Here is a 17,802-nt window from a genome sequence, read left to right on the forward strand (position 1 = left end):
TCTGGGGGGGGGGGGGCTGGCCTGAGAGTATAGCCCCCCAAAATGGATTCCTCGCATGCTCCTATTTACAGACATTCTCATAGAATTGCACCCTACAAAGTAAACTGAACAATTTCCCCACCCCCACGTCCCTACCGATTGCAGAGAAATACCATGAAATGAGCGTGACCCCCATTGAAATGAATGTACTCTACTGTGTTAAGCCGGATGGTGGGCAATCTTTGTGTTCACTTTTCTGCTTGCACGCCCATTCAGTCAGATGGTGGCCAAAGGAACAGACTTGCCCATGTTGCCCCACAGCTGAGCCCCACGGTCCTATGTCCTCATCTCCACGCACAGGATCCAGCCTTTGGCTGACCGCTGCAGATGGGTGATAAGCAATGGACTGCTTTCCACAGCATCGCCATGAGCCCGCTGCAGAACGTCAGGTGCCACTGTGGGGTACAGGCTTATGTCCTCGTGCTCATGAGGACAGTGGGCGGACACATCCAAGATGCCCGCAGTACGCTCTGCACAGCAGTCCTGACGCTTCTCCCATGCTTGATCCCATGCAAAACCTCCATGACGGAAGCCGCTGTAAGCTGGCCCTCGGCTTACGGTGGCGTGCCAAATGCTGACTCACGCGAGCGGATGCACAAAACCGGCCTGCAGCTGGGAGCTCCAGCAGCCAAGACTTTTCCTTGCAAACGTCACAGTCTCAAATGACCATGTGAGAAGTGCATTATTGATTTCCATGGGATTTATGCACGTGCAAATGACAGCTGCTGCCATTTTCCTCTGAAAATGCAAGCCAAGGGAGAAAATGGGTTCAGGAGACCTCAGACCAAGAGCAGGCGTTTGCCGCCCTCTGACCTTGCAATCACAGCTTTTTCTTTCTGCTTCTCCCTCTCCTACACACTGCACTGCAGGGTTCCTACCAGATGTCTTTGACCACAACTCCCATCAGCCCCAGCAAGCCTAGCCAATGCCCATAGACCACCACAGCATGTTCAGCAGCTTTAGCCGATGCTCAGCCTGCCCTGCCCACATCCAGTATCACAGAAGTGGGGAAAGACTTTCGGTCCAAGGGCCACGCTCCATTTTGGAGGTGAAATTGGGGGATGTGTCCCAATGGGGGTGGGGCAGAAGGCAAAGGGCAGGCTGAAAATACAGAAAGTCTCAGCCCAGCACAAAGCCAGGAGTGAATCCAGGGCGATCTTGATAAACTTGAGCACTGGGCTCAATGCAACAGAATGAGTTTCAATAAGGACAAGTGCCAAGTTCTCCACGTAGGAAAAAGAAACCAAATGAATCGATACAAGATGGGGAATACGTGGCTCAAGAGAACTGAAAAAGCAAAAGATCTCATAGTAATTCTGGACAACAGGCGACGCATGAGCCAACAATGCAATGCAGCTGCCAAGGGGGCAAATGCTATTTTGGGATGCATTAGCAGAAGTATTACTTCCAAATCACGAAAAGTAGTAGTTTCTCTATGAAAGCTGAGAACCTTCCTCACATCACAGTTTTGGTCACACTCATGCCTATTTAACAAGCAGGACGCATGCAATGTGCTGAGCAAAACCTGTATCCTAAGCTGTGCTCTCTTTTGGACACCTGCAGGCTGCAAAGAAGCCTAGCCTGATACACCTGAGTGGGATCCTTGGCCAGGTGTAACTGGGGGATCAAGAACACCTGGGGACCATGCAGACTGGCTTGGTTTTACTCTCAGTGGTGGCAGCCAGTACCAGCTGGCTATTCTGTGCCAGGCCTTGTGCCCACAGCCAAGGGGCTGGGAGACACCAGCTCACCCCCAAGGTAGCCTTGCCCCCTATTCCTTGTTTTACATGGCCACTAGACATGATCGTTTGCCCACCTGGTGCAGGTGTTTTGGAGGGGAAGGGAATGATTTGCAGAATAGTGTGCATTGCGGCTTCTACCGTCTCCTCTGCCCATGGAACCGCGGCCTGTGCCCCACGCCCTGTTGCCTCACCAGGCTTGGAAGCAGCGGCTGCAAGAAGGAGAAAGTCAGCATCCAATTCCCAGCTCCAAGGCTGGAGCGCCTTCTCCTACCTCAGGTCTAGGAATCGGAGCATCCTACTGGCCCTGAGATGTTGCCTATGGCCAAGGGCTGGGATTATTTTGGCCTTTTCAGCCCACCCTTTCTGCCTTTCTGAGATTCCTCCTTGTTTGGGCACCTGGTGTGGGAGCTCTTGGCAGGTCAGAGTTTTCCTCCTGTGAGTGTTAAGTAAAAGTTCCTGGCCGGCAGATCTTGCCTTCATCGGGGTCTGTGCATCTCAGTGCCGGCATCCAGACCTGGCAGCATTCAGCCGAGTCTTGCAAATGGACATTGCTTCCTCTTGGAGCTGGCAAGTTGGAGTCGGAGTCGGTTTGGTCTGGGCCACTCCAGGTTGACCCTAATAGCCTCTGCCACTGATGGTGACCAAAAACCTCTGAGCCTAGTGGCTGATGGCCATTGCCATGGACTGCATCTTAAATGTAAGGGAGGTGGTTGAGGCCCCATCGGTGTGGGTGTTCAAGGATAGGCTAGACGTGCACATGGTAGGCATGTTGTGAATGGAGCTGGCTGGAGCTGGGGGTCAGACTAGATGGCCCAAGAGGCCCCTTCTGACTCGCTCTGTTTCTGTGTTATAAGTCTGTCAGTATATCAGTCAATCTATCAATCTGTCAGAGAGCTTCATCTATTGGGGGGTACAGAAATCAGCTATCCGCCCGCCCACCTGCCCGCCCACCCACCCATCCCTTTCTCATCATCCAACCCTGCTTGTCATATGCTTACGTAAGTAGCTTCTGTGATCACCACCACTTACATATAAATTCTTTATTATTTAGAAACAAAGAAACAGAGCATGTCAGAAGGGGTCTCCTGGGCCATCTAGTCTGACCCCCGGCTCCAGCCGGCTCCACTCACGACATGCCTACCATTTACAAATATACAGTTTGATTAAATTAAATACCTAAGTGGTTCATGAATGATATTTCCATCCCACCCTTCCTTGAACATACTTAGGGTGCTTTCCCATCCCTATTTTATCCTCACAACAGCCTTGAGGGGTAGGCTAGGCTGAGAAATAATCCACTGACACCCAGTGGATCTCATGGCTGCTGGACTGATTTGGGATTTAAATCAGGTCCGCCGAACCCTACTCTGACCCTATAGCCAAGAGGCAGACAGTCCGCTGCTCTCGGGACTGTTTTGGACTACAATGTCCATAATCCCCAGCCCAAATGGTCAATGGTGAGGGATGATAGGAATGTTGTCTGCACCATCTGGAAGGCACCAGCTTGCCTGTGCCTCCTCAGGCCACTGTTTCACACCACCTCCATGCTTAACAATACTTCAGTATATTATAGAACAATTTACTCCTTAAAAATCCAACGCTCTGGCACATTTCCACCTCCCATTCCAGTCCATTAAGAACAACAATAATAAAAAGACATTAGGAAAGTCCATTAAACGAGGGCTCACTGAAGGATCTCCATTACCCCTAAAAATCCAGTTTTCACAGGCAAAAACCCCAAAACAAAACTCTGTTTCAGTGCATGAATCATTTACCACTAGGGAGAGACTTACAGTGAGCTTGATAAAGGGGGTGGGTGTGTGTTTTAGATTTCAGACGCCTGAGGTACACACTGAAACTGTTTAGGAGGATAAAACAGCCCACGAAGGCTGGCTAGAGTCGCAAGCCAGATCTGACAGGTGGAGCACATTGGGGCCCCCGAATGCCAAGCTTGGGCATTTCCGCTTGCACTTCTGTTCTCTTGCTGGAGAAAGGAGCTGTGAACGACTGGAAACTGTGGAAGCAAGCTGGGGCAGGGAGATGTTGATGGGCTGCAGCTCCCATCATCCACGACCGTGGGCCTAGCACATTCTCCATCCTTGGAATAAATTTTTCCATAGAAAAATCTCTCCTGCCAGAAAGGGGGAAAACATTCAAAGGGGATTGTTTGGTATTTCTGGCGACTGAATTTGCCGTTCCAGGGTTCAGTAGCGAGGAGTGTGGGTAGAGAGATTTCAGTAGAAGGGACTGGGGAGAGGACAGGAGACAAAGGTCTATTCTTGGATGCATTCAATGAGGCTCCCCATTGTATGGGCATTTCCTTTGGCCATCTTGAGGCCAAAGAATCACAGCTCCTCTACGCTGCCATATCCACGTATCGCCCATATTCACCTCTGCCCCAACGGCTGTTGACACGGACACCTCGCTCAACATCGGAGGCCTTCCTCCAACCGCCACCTCTGAGGAAGGCTCAGCTGGTGGCGACAAGGACAAGGGCCTTCTCTGTGGTGGCCCCCAAACTGTGGAACAATCGCCCCACAGAGGCCTGCCTTTCACTATTTTCCAGTGTCAGGTTTAGACAGCCCTCTTGCTGAGGGATTGACCAACTCCAAACGGCACAGGGACGGGAGCGGGGAGGGGTTGGGGGGCAGTACCAGCCGCGTCTCTTCAGACCTAGCACTTTGGACTGATTTTCGCTGTTAGGCTATAAACATATAGCTTTTAATGTGGTTTTAAAAATTTTGCAATATATAAAAAATCTATATTGTTTTATTGTAGTTATTACTGTTGTTCACCACCCAGGGAACTATGGCTACTGGGCATTATTGAAATAATTAAAATAAAATAAAATAAACAAATAAATAAAATAATAACACACCTTCTCCTTCATGCTTTAAGAATCGTCAGTGATATCCTCTTCGTGCTTACACCAAACCCAAAGCCTTCTTCCTCAAAGCCCCCAGTTCTTTGAAATGCTCCCCCATGGAGGTTTGTTTTGCCGCGACACAACCAATTTTTTTCTTGCTTTGCTCAACTGAGACTTGGTTTTCCAACCTGTGGCTGCCTGTGGGAGTTACCGATTTAAAATAAACCTTCTACTACTGCCATTACTACTACTACTAGATGCAGAGCAGCTGCTGAGCATGTACTTCCCAGTTTCCAGACCATACATTCTACCTTGTAAGTTGCTTTGAAATCAGTGAACAAGTGATGCATAAATAAAGGAGATCCCAGGTCCAACATCATCCTTTCCCCACATCAGCTAGGCAAGGCAATGAGGTTGCTCAGGGTGCCAATTATTTTCCCCCACTGTTAAAAAAAAAAAAGGATTTGAGCCTTTAACATGCCCCAAAACTGCCCCAGGGATGCTCCAAAAGTTGCTTGCAAGGACACCTGCTTCACCAGGGGATTCCAACTAGTGGGTCACTCTGTCCCCGAGCCAATAAAAGGGCACGGGGTCCCACAGTCCAATCAGAGCACTCGTCAGGCTATGCTGGGGGAGGAGCTCCCGTCCCCCTGGCAACCAAGCCTCGTGCTTTGGGCACCCCCAGACTTTCCATCCAGCCAACAAAGAGGCAAAGTTTGCAACTATCTACACGTTCCACAGAATAGAACAAGAAACAGAGGAATTGGTTAGAATTCTAGATTCTCCCACTTCAGATGTGGAATCCTGTTTTGCATCCCCACTGCATGAATAACGAGAATAATAATAAAAACAGCAATGACACTTCCGTGAGGAATGAAATGAGCTGCGTGGAACAAGAGTGTGGCTCCGTCTGCTCGCTCACTACGTGCTTGGCTCCTTTGCAGAAGAAAAGATTCATAAGTATGACTCACCCTCCCATTTGAGACATTCCTAACTTCTCACACTTCAGTCTAACATCGTATTCTGTGCAATGAATATGTCAATTTGGATAGTATTTACAATTTATTTGTATTTAGGGGAATGGCGAGCAGGCAGGCAGGCAGGCAGGCTGACTGTGAAAACAGGTTAGCACTGTCTGCACCTTCGGTAAATAGATTTCGGAAGCACATGGCCTTCTTACCTGCGTAGTGGTCGAACACGGTAGGTACGTATTCCTCTGGGAAAGCATCGTTGGCATAACTCATCAGCAGGCAGGTTTTGCCAACAGCCCCATCACCAACCACCACGCACTTCAACATCTTCTTCGGGCCACTTTCCGGGTTGGGGTCCTCTCCCTCTTGGCTGCTCATCTTGGTAGATTCTGGGATCCTTCCCTCCTCCTTGTTCCTCCAATTTTTTCAGGGGCGCATCTAATCAGTCGAACACAAAAAGGGGGTGTGAGGTCGTCTTTGGCTTCTTCCTGAGTTAAGTTTTGTCACTGCCCGAGTGATGGACGTTCATGAAATCATAACTTTCGATTTGCAGCCTCTTCCAACGTGATCCTTTAGAGCCCGAGAGAAACATGCGAGGGAATAAATAGACGACCAACAAGCGTGTTAGCTCAAGTCAGGAAATCTTCATCTTGGAGGCAGAGGCTTCGGTATTTCACACAGCTTAAAAATAGCAGCAGTCCGAGGAGTGAAATGCCTTCGCTTTTTCTCCAGATTGGCCTGAAAAAACAGGGATTTGAACTAGATCCATCCCATTTTCCATTCCTTTCCAAATAGAAGCGAGGGAAGCCGGAGGGATTTAATGGAAGCGGTTTCTTTCCTCCTGGCTTTTTTCTCATGCAGCCCCTTTATTTTCTCCGGCTTGCTGTATGTCAGGAAATCATGGGTTTCCTGCTGAACTCCATATTAGGATCAGTGGGGCTCATGAAGGGCTCCAAACAATAGAAGCTCTGTGTGTGTTTGTACGTTACAGGAACTCTGCCAGGACATGGAGGAAGAAAAACACTAGAGGTCTCCCTGCAGGCTGAAGTTCAGTGGTTTCCTGCTCCAGAAGCCTGTCCTGAATGCCGTCACTCCAGAGGTGATGGGACCGGTGCCGAAATGAGCCCTTTCTATGTGTCGGGACAGCCTTTTCTTGGGAGCTGGCATGTCAGTATAAAAGGATTGTCAGGAATACACACACACACACACACACACACACACACGTTGGAGACGTTACCCTTGGACTGACCCTTGTGAAGAGTGACTGCAAACATCTGGGATGCGTTAAGGAGAGCTGTGGTCCTTCCAGGGCACGGCTGCACCAATTCTGCATCTTCTCTGGTCCTGCACGGTTGCTGTGGTGCTTCCCCGTAGGCATCAGCTGGCCGGAGATGCTCCTGCCTCCTCCAGGGATGCTCCATGATTGAATGTGCTTTACTGTGCTGGATTTTAGGCACCTGTCCCACCAGCCTCTAAACCAAGTGGTGGAGCTCCCATCCCCAGCCCCCAAACATAGGGAAGTTGCGCCTTTCCTTGGCCATCCTGAACTCCTGGTGAACCCTTTTGTGCAGAGGAAAGCGTCACATGGCATAGTATTATTTTAACAGGTGACATGAGCATTATGTAACCTTTCCCCATTGTCACCCAGCCCAGGTTATCCATCCCTGGGTTACCCTAAACCAGTGCTCTGACTGGTGCTTTTGGCACTCTGCAAAGAGCCAGCCTACGGTCTGATGAAATTAACATCCATAGCAATCTACAATTCCCAGGAACTGCTAGAAGAAAACCACATGCCCAGAAATTTAACTTCCTTAAATTTAACAGGCTCTTTAACATATCCTGTGACTTTAACATATCTTAGCTATTTTAAATTGTTTCAATTAATTTTTAATTTTCAAACATTTCATTGTAAGATCTTCATTTGCACAATAGAGATTTAACACTTCCTTTAGGAAGCCCCAGAATGAGCAGAAATTCCTGTGCTTGGCTTGGGACAGGCTGCAACCACCACCAATCTGCCTTGCTCCAGAAAAAGAGCATTCTGGAAGTTCATCATATTCAGGAGAAAATGAACTCGAGGCTTTAAATGTTCAAATGGGAAGGAAGCAACATTGACAGAGTGGTCCAAGCTTTGCTCTGAGAGTTCTCAAGAAAAGAAGTGTTTAAAGAAAATGTGTGGAAGAACATTCACTTCCTCCTGTGTAAAGGCAGATGCGAGATCAGGGCCATTGCAGGTTAATTGGCCCAAAGGCCAGCTCTCAGACTGATGTGCTCCAGATGAGTGGAATTTGTTCACATAGTAACTGTGTGTTTGTCTGTGTGTGGAGTTGTGGCATCCATTCCTAATATATGGGCAGAGTATCTCTTTGCACAGACTAGGGTAGTATGGCAGCCTAAATTCAACAAGCGTGGTGGATACTTGTTTTCAAAGGGTGTCTCCTTATAAAAGCATAGAACGGAATGCAAGAGACACTCTTTGCTTGGGGAAAAGTCTCTTCACACACTCCGGCCAGCACCTTGTTAAAAATAAGCAGCAGGGCAAGCTCCTGAGCTCAGGCTTGGAGCGGCCTGTAAGAATCCAGTCGAAGAATTCCCCAAGCAGAAGGATGGGATTCACACCGCGGATGATCCTGGCTTAATGTAGTGAACATCTCCAGAGGCTGAATGGTGGGTGGAATGAAGAGACTTCTAAGCCAGATAACCTCCTGCATGGTGCTAGCTTATCCTCACCATTTTTGGGGGTGACACTTCTGGAAGTCTGCTGGCACGGACACACAGTGACTTCTCTTTATTGGTCACCTCTGTTCACCAGATATTGGGCTAATTGCTAAGGCAAAACAACAATGTTGCATGTATATTCCACCTTCCTTCCTTTCGTGAGGAACCCAAGGCAGTTTATGTAGCTCTATTTTGTCCTCAGAGCAACAACCCAGTGAGGTAGGTTGGACTGAGGGGGAGTGACTGGCCCAAAATCATCCAGTGAACTTTATGGATAAACTTGTCAGGGGATGCCCCCCCCCTCGAATGTCTATTGCATGGAGATAAGAACTTTTTTTCCTGCAGGAGATGATGGTGTGGCCTGCAGAAGAAGGTGGCAGGCCTGATAGGGAATTACCACGGGCCGCATCTGGCCCATGGGCCATAGGTTCCCCATGCCTGCTTGATTGTGAACCAGATGCTGTGCCTCGGAAGTCTAGGCAAGCAGTCCTGCTTCCTGCTGGAGGGCCAACATGGTGGAGAAGGGTGTGAGGTCCAAGGGAACTCCCTGCATTCGAAACAAACACTCTGTGAACACATGGGATCCAGACAAATAAGCATCAGACTGTGCATGCATATACACATGGGAAGGGAAGCTCAGAAGCATGGAATCATAGAGCTGGAAAAACCATGGGAGCACCAGAACCTGTACAGAACTGGCCTCTAGCTATAGATGGAACTGGCATGTCCAGCCAACTTTGCTAAGCTGGAAAGGCACGGGCCTGCAGCTGGATGGGCGACCACATGTGGAAGGCAAGAGGCTTGTCTTATGGGCCCCCCTCCAGCTCCATTCCATTCCTTAAGCCCAATATTGTCAACACTGGCTGGCAGCAACAGTTCTTAAGATTCTCAGGTGGGATTTTTCCCCAATCCTACCCAGGGGCTTGCACCAGGGTGCTTCTTCAGATGCTCTACCACTGAGGCGAAGCATGTTGTAATGGGATCCTGGAGGTCATCCAGTCCAACCCCTGCTTGATGCAGGCTCTGCAGTACAGGATTCTGGTGGAGAGATTGCAGCCAAGACAGAGGAAGGGTACACTTAACCCTCCCCTGTTCTTTCTGCTTCCCCCCCCCCCCCGCCCACACTACTCCATTTCATTCCATCCTCGTGAAGTTTCACCACTTCCAGCTCCCCCCTCCTAAATTATGTGTGCAACACACTATTCCACCCTGACTCTTGACTGGGCTTCCTCTCTGCCCCCCACATTTTGAGGACGGCTTAGCACTGTGGCAAATAGTCCAGACCCTTGTTTTGCTGAGGCTTCGATCGTTTTCTGTGAGGGAATGAATGAACGGAAAGAAACCCCAAAATCCCATTCACCAGAAACAATGCTGCTTTAGTAAGCAGGAATCTCTGTGTCATCGGGAGCAGTGTGCTCGTTCTTGGGTAATTCGCCCACTCGTGATCTTCGAACAGGCCAGACTCCGCTCCCTGCGTACCAGAGAGTGCTTTCCCCTGTAGCCCACAGGGGCCTTTGGAAGGGAGGCTAATCCCACACAGGATTAGTGCAGTGGGTCCCAGTGCCCAAGACCAAGCTCTTCTGGCCACTGCAGTGCTAGCTAGCTCTTTCTCCCCTTGCCACGGTCACCGCTCCCCATTCCTTCTCCAGGGGGCCCAATCCCCCAAGACGAGACCAGTCGAGTTTCTGCTTCCTTGTTCTCATTGCTGCTGGAAAGGCCGCAACAGCAGCAAGGCGAAATGGCACGGAATTCTTGGGCTCCAGCATGGACCCCTGGTGAGATTTGAGCCTTGGCAGGTGCCCAGCAAAGGCTGACTTTTGGTACTGAGCATCTAATAAGGCCACCGTCTCTTCCCGGACATTGGAAGAGCTGCTCCCCATCAAATGGATCAAATGGGTGGGATCCCTTAGGTCACCTCTGCATTACTCCCGGCTCTCAGGATGGTAAGAAGCCGGTGGATTGAACTGGGCAACTGATATTGATTGGCAAAGATCTAGAATGTACAAGACATTGCAAAGAAGGTGTGAGCCGGTAGTGAGAGACCTGGTGTGGTGATGAGAGCATTGGACTGGGGAGCTGGGAGATCCAGGTTCTAGTCCCCACTCAGCCCTGAGACTCACTGCATGCATTTGGGCCAGTCACAGAAGCTTAGCTTGACCTACCTCACAGGGTTGCTGTTGTGAGGATAAGCGAGAGCTATGTAGTCATGCTGGGTTGCTCACAGGAGGATAAAGGGAGGGTGGAGGGCAGGAGAGCCTGGAGGAATGTTGTCCGTGGGGTCATGATGGGTCGGGCACGACTTTGTGACTAAACCAACAAAACAGATGCAGTGCTTTGGATTCAGGCAACCCTAGTGCAGGGTCAGTGAACTGCATGAGCTTCCAGACCCGTGAGCTGCGTGAGCTGCGCACAACTGGGACTGTGCAGCCGAATTGTCCTCTCGTTCTCTTAAGGCATAAGGGACCTGTGTGCTCACAGCGTTCGCTCCAGCCTTCGCGTCATGGCATTCTACTGCCAAGCAGCTGGTGCCAGACTGTTCATTCACTACATTTCTATTCCACCTTTCCTCCCAGGAGCCCAAAGCATCGTGGACAGCTCTCCTCCTTGCCATTTTATCCTCACAACTACCCTGTGAGGTAGGACAGGCTGAGAGGCCTTGAGAAGCCCACAGTGACACCGCGAGCGTCATGGCCAAGTGGGGACCTGAACCCGGCCTCCTGGGCCCCAACGCTGTAAGCCCCTTCATCACGCCTGGCCAGCTCGATTGGCTCCTACCATGGGCCTGGTGCTGCCTGCCAGCTGCTGATCCTGCCACAGCATATTCTTCCCTGTGCTTTGGACTATCCGCAGGGAAATATGCATCTTGTCTCCATGGGGTTCATCCATCGAGCCCTCATGCAAAAATGCAAGAAAGACACCTGGAAAAATCAGGTATTCCCTGTGTCCAGGCAATTTTCTCAGAAGAAAAGGTCTGTCATGAGGCAGGGCTCCTCCAAAGCTTTCTTGCAACGCTTGTTTGCAAAGCTAGCTAGCTTGCTTGCATCCATCCGTCCTTCCTTCCTTCCTTAATGCTATAATAATAATAATAATAATAATAATAATAATAATAATAAAATAGATTTATATCCCACTTTTTTCTTCTCTGTTCTTCTTTATTGACCAAAGTGTTTTCCAGAAGCACAAACACCCAGAAGGAATCTCTGAGCCTGCTCGGACTGGTTCATTCAACCTAATCTAGCGTTTTCCTCCAGGAACTCTCCTTACGAGCATGCCTGGGCTGCATCCCTTTGGGAGGGGCCTTCTGAAAACAGGAATGCCCCTGCCCTGCTGACAATGCACCATGCAGTCAAGAGCCCTGCCTGCCTCCTCTGTCTCTGAGAAACTCCCCTGCTCCAGGTTCCCTCCCACCAACGGCACGTCTTGGTTGTTCCTAGAGGCGGCCTGCGCACCTGAGGAGTCTGGCCTTGAGATGAGCACCTTTACTTCTCCCACCTCAACATCTGGAAGTGACCCACATTCCAAGGCCTCTCCCCATACCTCTTCTTCCTCCTCTTTCTCCTCCGAAGTCCAGCCTTGGGAATGTGCACCAAGAGCAGCCATCTGTCACTCCCAACAACGTCCTCATTGCCCCCACCCACCTGGGCACCAGCATGGGCTGAAACTCCTCAAGAAGGTGTATCGCACAATTGCTGGAAATCCTGTCCTGAGCAGGGTGGCATAAAAACAGCAGTTCTGTTAGAAATCATGCGAATATGTCCTGCTTGCAGTCCTGCATGCAAACACGAGCAGGAGTGCTTTTTCCGAGATCTGGTCACACAGCCACAACTTTGCAATTGCATTCCGTAACGGCATTTAAAAATGCATACTTTAAAACGTGCATTAAAAAAACCCACTTTCATGCTTGACTCAATAAAGGGACTCTGAAGTTTTCCTGCTAGCGAGACACACTTTCGCCATGTGAAAGAGCTGAAAAATAGATTGCGAATGCGAGGAAGCTGCAAGCTTCAAAGTGATTTTCAGAGGATTTAGGTGAGCCTGAAAACTACCAGTTCTTCCATCCCTGCTTACGAGTACATTTGATCTCCTAAGGAAGCCACCTGCAAACACAGCCCAGTTGCGGCTTCACAGCTGATACTGTTATAACTGCTGAAGTGATCAGAGTTGCTCAAGGACTTACAATGACATGTACTGAAGAAAGAATCCCACCTGGTGTGGAAAGGATGTGAAAAGGCACTGGAACCTTCTCTGCCGCTCAGTTCTTAAAGCAGGACTTTGGAGCTGCTTTCAGTCCAAGGCCCAAATTCAGTCAAGAGCCAACATGGTGCAGTGGTTCAAAGCACAGGTCTGGGACTCAGGCAATCTGGGTTCTTGTCCCTGCTTGGCCCAACCTACTTCACAGGGTTGTTGTTGTGGGGGTAAGATTGAGAGCGGGAGTTCTTTGTAAGGAAAAAAGGCATGCTATAAAGCTCAGGATGGTGTAGTCACATTCCATTGTGTGTGTGTTGGGAAAAGTTAGATCAATCCTGGCAGAAAAACAATGCTTATATGTGCCTTTGTGTTATAAAATCAAACCTGCACTTCTTTCTCACTAAACACCAGCTTTCCAAGCAAAGTCACTGTTTAATACTGCTGTTGCCTTAAAAAGATGGCATTCTTAGCTAGGGAAGAACCTGTGTTCTTATCAGCTGTAAAAAACTGAAATAATGCTGTTAATTTGTTTCTGAATGGGCCCACCTAAACAGAGGCAAGCTCCTGCTGAGTTTAAGTTGCCAAACCAGACTTCGTAAATGCTTCCTCCATCAGACACATTTGCATGTGTGAACAGACAGAACTGGCTGACCTGAACTGTCAAGAATTTTGCTAGACTGTCTTATCAGTACAGCAATCAGTAATGTTTTCCATGCTATTGTTACCAGTATTTCTGATTGGTTTAGAACATGTCATGCCTAAAGACATCAGGATGCTGTTGTACTAAGATTCTCTGGAAACTTAACACTCTATCTTGTGTACGTGACTAGCAGGTTCTGAAATGCTAGGTGAAAACTTGCAGTTGAGTTTCCCTCTGCTCAGTAATGCATCATCGTTTGTAACTGCAGGTATCCTGGGGCTCTGGACAATAGAAACATAGAAACAGAGCGAGTCAGAAGGGGCCTCCCGAGCCATCTAGTCTGACCCCCGGCTCCAGCCAGCTCCGCTCACGACATGCCCACCATGTGCATGTCCAGCCTATCCTTGAACTCCCGCACTGATGGGGCCTCAACAACCTCTCGTGGAAGCCCATTCCACACCCTCGGGGTCCTGACTGTCAGGAAGTGCTTCCTGGCATCCAAATGGAACCTTGGCTCCCTGAGCTTTGCTCCGTTGGAGCGTGTCCTGCCTTCCTCTGCAGGGGAGAACAGGCCTCTACCCATCTCTATGTGACATCCCCTCACATACCTGTATGTCGCCAACAGATCCCCTCTGAGTCTCCTCTTCTCCAGGCTGAAGAGACCCAGTTCCCTCAGACTCGCCTCATACCCCATCCCATGCAAACCGGCCACCGACCTTGTGGCCCTACACTGCACTGACTCCAACCTGGCTATATCCTTCCTGTAATGAGGGGCCCAAAACTGAGCACAATACTCCAGTTGCGGGTGCACCAGAGTCGTACAGAGTAATAGTAATACCTCCCTCGATCTAGAAGCCACACTTCTGGCTATGCAACCAAGGGTGGCGTTCACCCTCTTGGCCACCGCATCACACGACTGACTCATGTTCAGCCTGCAGTCAACCAGCACCCCGAGGTCCCTTTCACAAGTGCTGCTCTCCAGCCACTTGTCCTCTAACCTGTACTTATGACAATAAAGCAGCAGAGGTTCAAATGACTGATCTTTCCCATGAACCTGAGTTTTTATTTCCTTTTCACAAATTGAAAACCGAGATTCTGTCATATGCCAGAGCAAAAGGGGGTGCAGTCAAAATGAAAACCGCTGGCCTAGGCCGCTTGATGCTCCTGCTGCTAGCAACTAAGACTTACAAGGTGCTTTTCAACTTTTTAGAAAGGGGAGGATCCTGCACAAAAATCAGGAAAGCCCCCAGCTATTGCTGAACGGGGCAAAGGGGCTGGAAGGACTGGAAAGGTGTGGCAGCTTGCGGAGCGGGGTGGCTGCAGTTTCTCATGGCCAAGAGGTTCCCCGCTTCGGTCCTAAAAACATAGGCAACCTGTTCTGCATATCTGGTCCTCTAAGAGCAGCCACCCCAACCTGGAATCATAAAGAAGTGTGGCACATGCTTGCTGGCAATGATGGGAATTGCAGTGCAGCCCACCTGCAGGACACCAGCTTAGGAAGGCTGGCTGAGCCGCATCGAGATCGCAAACAGATGTGTTCCGTCCTGAAACATTAAGCGTGACAGACAAACGGAACATGTAGAGATGCATCTCTCCGTAAAATGGCCCAATGGCAATATGTTGTGGCTTGTCTGACCTTCAGCTTTTAATGATGCAATTCTTCCTTTGACCAATATTATATCAAGTGAATTGCAAAAGGATTGCTTGCTAATTTGCAATGGGGTTGGGGGGCGGGCAGCTGAGCCATTGGGGAGGGAAGGGAGCTGGGTCTAAGAATGTGTGGTTATTTCTGAAATACACTGATGGTGGTGCGCTGGCTTGCTTACTTGCGGAAAACAGCTGCGGCCCCTAGAGCGGAGCTGTCTCTCCCTATCCAGCTGCTGTGCTGTGGCCTCACAGCTTTAATTTTAGTTTTCCGTGGCAGATGTGATGATACACTGGGATTTCTGAGTTCACGCACCAGTTGTGGGAATGGCCCTATTCTTGGATTCCCATCAGAGTTCTTCATTTCCCCATAAGGTCTTTCCTCAGCTCCAGCCTTCCTCCTCCTCTGGCTTTCCCACCTTCTCAAATGTGTGCGTTCTTTTCGCTTTTTCTCCTGTTAGTCATGGACATCTTTATGATCTGCTAAGCTTTCCCCAAAGATCCCCTTGTTTAAAATGCCTCCTTCCTTGGCGGCGATGTGACAAAAAGCCTCCGAATCAGGGCCCCACTCGCGCATCTCAGCTTAAGTCCCGTGTATGCGCAGGGCCAAGAAGGCCTTGGCAAAGGTCATCCTGCCTGGATCCTGGGCGCCACTGCACAAATGATGTGAGGCTGGGATGCAGGACAAACTGTGGCATGGAGCACGGAGCACACCTGCTCAGGGCTTCAGCCGGGCAGCCCAGCTGCCCTTTTCCCAGAGACTCCATGGCATGTGACCAAGAGGTGCGCACGACCCCGGGCTCTGACTGGGCGCCCAGCTCGGTACATCCGAAAATGGCCTGATTTGGCTGGGACCGATCAGCTGCCTGTTTGAGGCTTTCTAAATTCCCACTATTACGGGAAATAAAAGCCAACGAGAAGAATCAGAACCTTTCCCTCTGTCTCAGAACTGGGAGCTACTTGCTGGCCTGTCCGTCCTTTCACCGCACAGGTGCTTAGCATCTCTCCCATCCCTGAAACGCAACTGGTGATGAACTTTGAAGGGAGGCAGTGGAAGCAACCTGGAGTGGCCCAGGTCTGCTTGGGCTTCTCGGTTCATCTATTTCTGGTAGAACACCGTTCCCCGACTTGGGCCCCTGAGATCTTTTGGGCTGGATTTGGTCCCAGAGACACTCTACATGGAGGCAAGAATGTGCCCCATCAAGAACCCCGCCTGATCCTGCTGTGGGATGACTCCAATTCCTATCTCCCATACGGGGCTGTGGGTGATGGGAGTAGTTGTCCGCACACATTCAAACGATGCCAGTTTGGAGGAGGCTGCACTAAGCTATGGCCTCTTGGTAGCATGTGTTGTTAGCTGCGAAGTCGTGTCCAGCCCATCGCGACCCCATGGACAACATTCCTCCAGGCCTTCCTGTCCTCCACCATCTCCCAGAGTCCACCTAAGCTCACACCAACTGCTTCATTGACTCCATCCAGCCACCTCATCCTCTGCCGTCCCCTTCTTCTTTTGCCCTCAATCGTTCCCAGCATTAGGCTCTTCTCCAGGGAGTCCTTCCTTCTCATTAGGTGGCCAAAGTATTTGAGTTTCATCCTCAGGATCTGACCTTCTAAAGAGCAGTCAGGGTTGATCTCCTCTAGGACTGACCGGTTTGATCGCCTTGCGGTCCAGGGGACTCGCAGGAGTCTCCTCCAGCACCACAATTCAAAGGCCTCAGTTCTTCGGCGCTCAGCCGTCCTTACGGTCCAGCTTTCACAGCCATACATTGCAACTGGGAAAACCATAGCCTTGACTATAGGCACTTTTGTCGGCAGGATGATGTCTCTGCTTTTTAGTATGCTGTCTAGATTTGCCATAGGTTTCCTCCCCAGGAGCAAGCGTCTTTCAATTTCTTGGCTGCAGTCCCCATCTGCGGTGATCTTGGAGCCCAGGAAAATAAAATCTGTCACTACCTCCATTTCTTCCCCATCTATTTGCCAGGAAGTGAGAGGACTGGATGCCATGCCTGTATAGTCCATTCCCAGCTGTGATGAAATTTGAACTTAGGACATTCTGTCTTGGAGCCTTCCTGTGAACGTGCCAAGCTGCCTTGTCCTGCTCCTTGCCCTCGATACACCTTCCCCCGTGTGAGCAACACAGATTGCATCGGGGTTTCAGGCACGAAATTCTCAGCCCTGCCCGCACACAAGGACTTTCACCACTGAATCATTTTCCCTCCCCATAACTACAGCCCCCCTGCCATCATAGGGGGAAAGCTTGTATTTCCTGACTGTGCCAGGTTCATTTGCAGAAATGTATCCTTTAGAAAAATGTATTTTGGGAGAAAATCGCATGTTCACGCTTGGGTCGAATGCAGGGAAATCACACATGTGGGTGTGGACTTTGGAACATTTGCACCCAGGTGTGGATATTCCACATTTGAACAGCAGTGGAGGCAGGGCAGTGAAACCAGGTAGGGAGTTTGAAATTAGGGATGGGCGACGCAGATGGGGCATCAAGTGGGGATTCCAAGAACCTCACCAAGCTCACAGCTCAGTGAGTTCCCCCATTCCCAGCTGCATTAAAGACTGGCTGTGTTGATGATTTCCCCAACGCGGTGCTCTCCAGATGTTTCAGACATGTATTGTGACCTTCCTCTCGTTCAATAATTCTGGGTCAGATAAACCATGTGCACCTCTCCGTAACATGCGCTATTCAATGGTGCAAACATCCCGCCATTTCCTGGAAAGGGGCCCATGCCTTGTGAGTGACCCGGGTTGAGGTCTTCTGAATGTGCGCTTAACCTACTCACAAGTCACCTAATGCCTCCCTGTTGTCTCCCTTTGCTACAGCTCCCCCCACCAAAAACCCCCTCCCCTACCTTGTGCAGGGTGAAAGAAGTGAGGAACCGCCCTGGTTCCTTTGCAGAGCATCTTCTCTTATCAGAGACAGAGCTGGCCTGTTGCCAGGAGGCAGCGGTCCTTTTTAGGATTCAGAATACAATAAACCCACTA

General features: G+C 49.9%; 1 protein-coding gene across 1 annotated transcript in view; it reads right to left on the reverse strand.

The window, feature by feature from the left end:
* Nucleotides 1–6,478, reverse strand: part of RHOJ (ras homolog family member J) — an 80,031-nt gene extending 73,553 nt beyond the window's left edge. Inside the window, exon 1 of the mRNA XM_044436245.1 lies at nucleotides 5,828–6,478. Coding sequence (XP_044292180.1) covers nucleotides 5,828–5,996 — 169 coding nt within the window. The 5' untranslated portion in view covers nucleotides 5,997–6,478. The remainder of the gene's footprint in view (nucleotides 1–5,827) is intronic.
* Nucleotides 6,479–17,802: the final 11,324 nt, after the last annotated feature.

The sequence above is a fragment of the Varanus komodoensis genome, unplaced genomic scaffold (assembly GCF_004798865.1).
Source record: "Varanus komodoensis strain SLA01 unplaced genomic scaffold, ASM479886v1 scaffold3, whole genome shotgun sequence".
Lineage (NCBI taxonomy): Eukaryota > Metazoa > Chordata > Lepidosauria > Squamata > Varanidae > Varanus > Varanus komodoensis.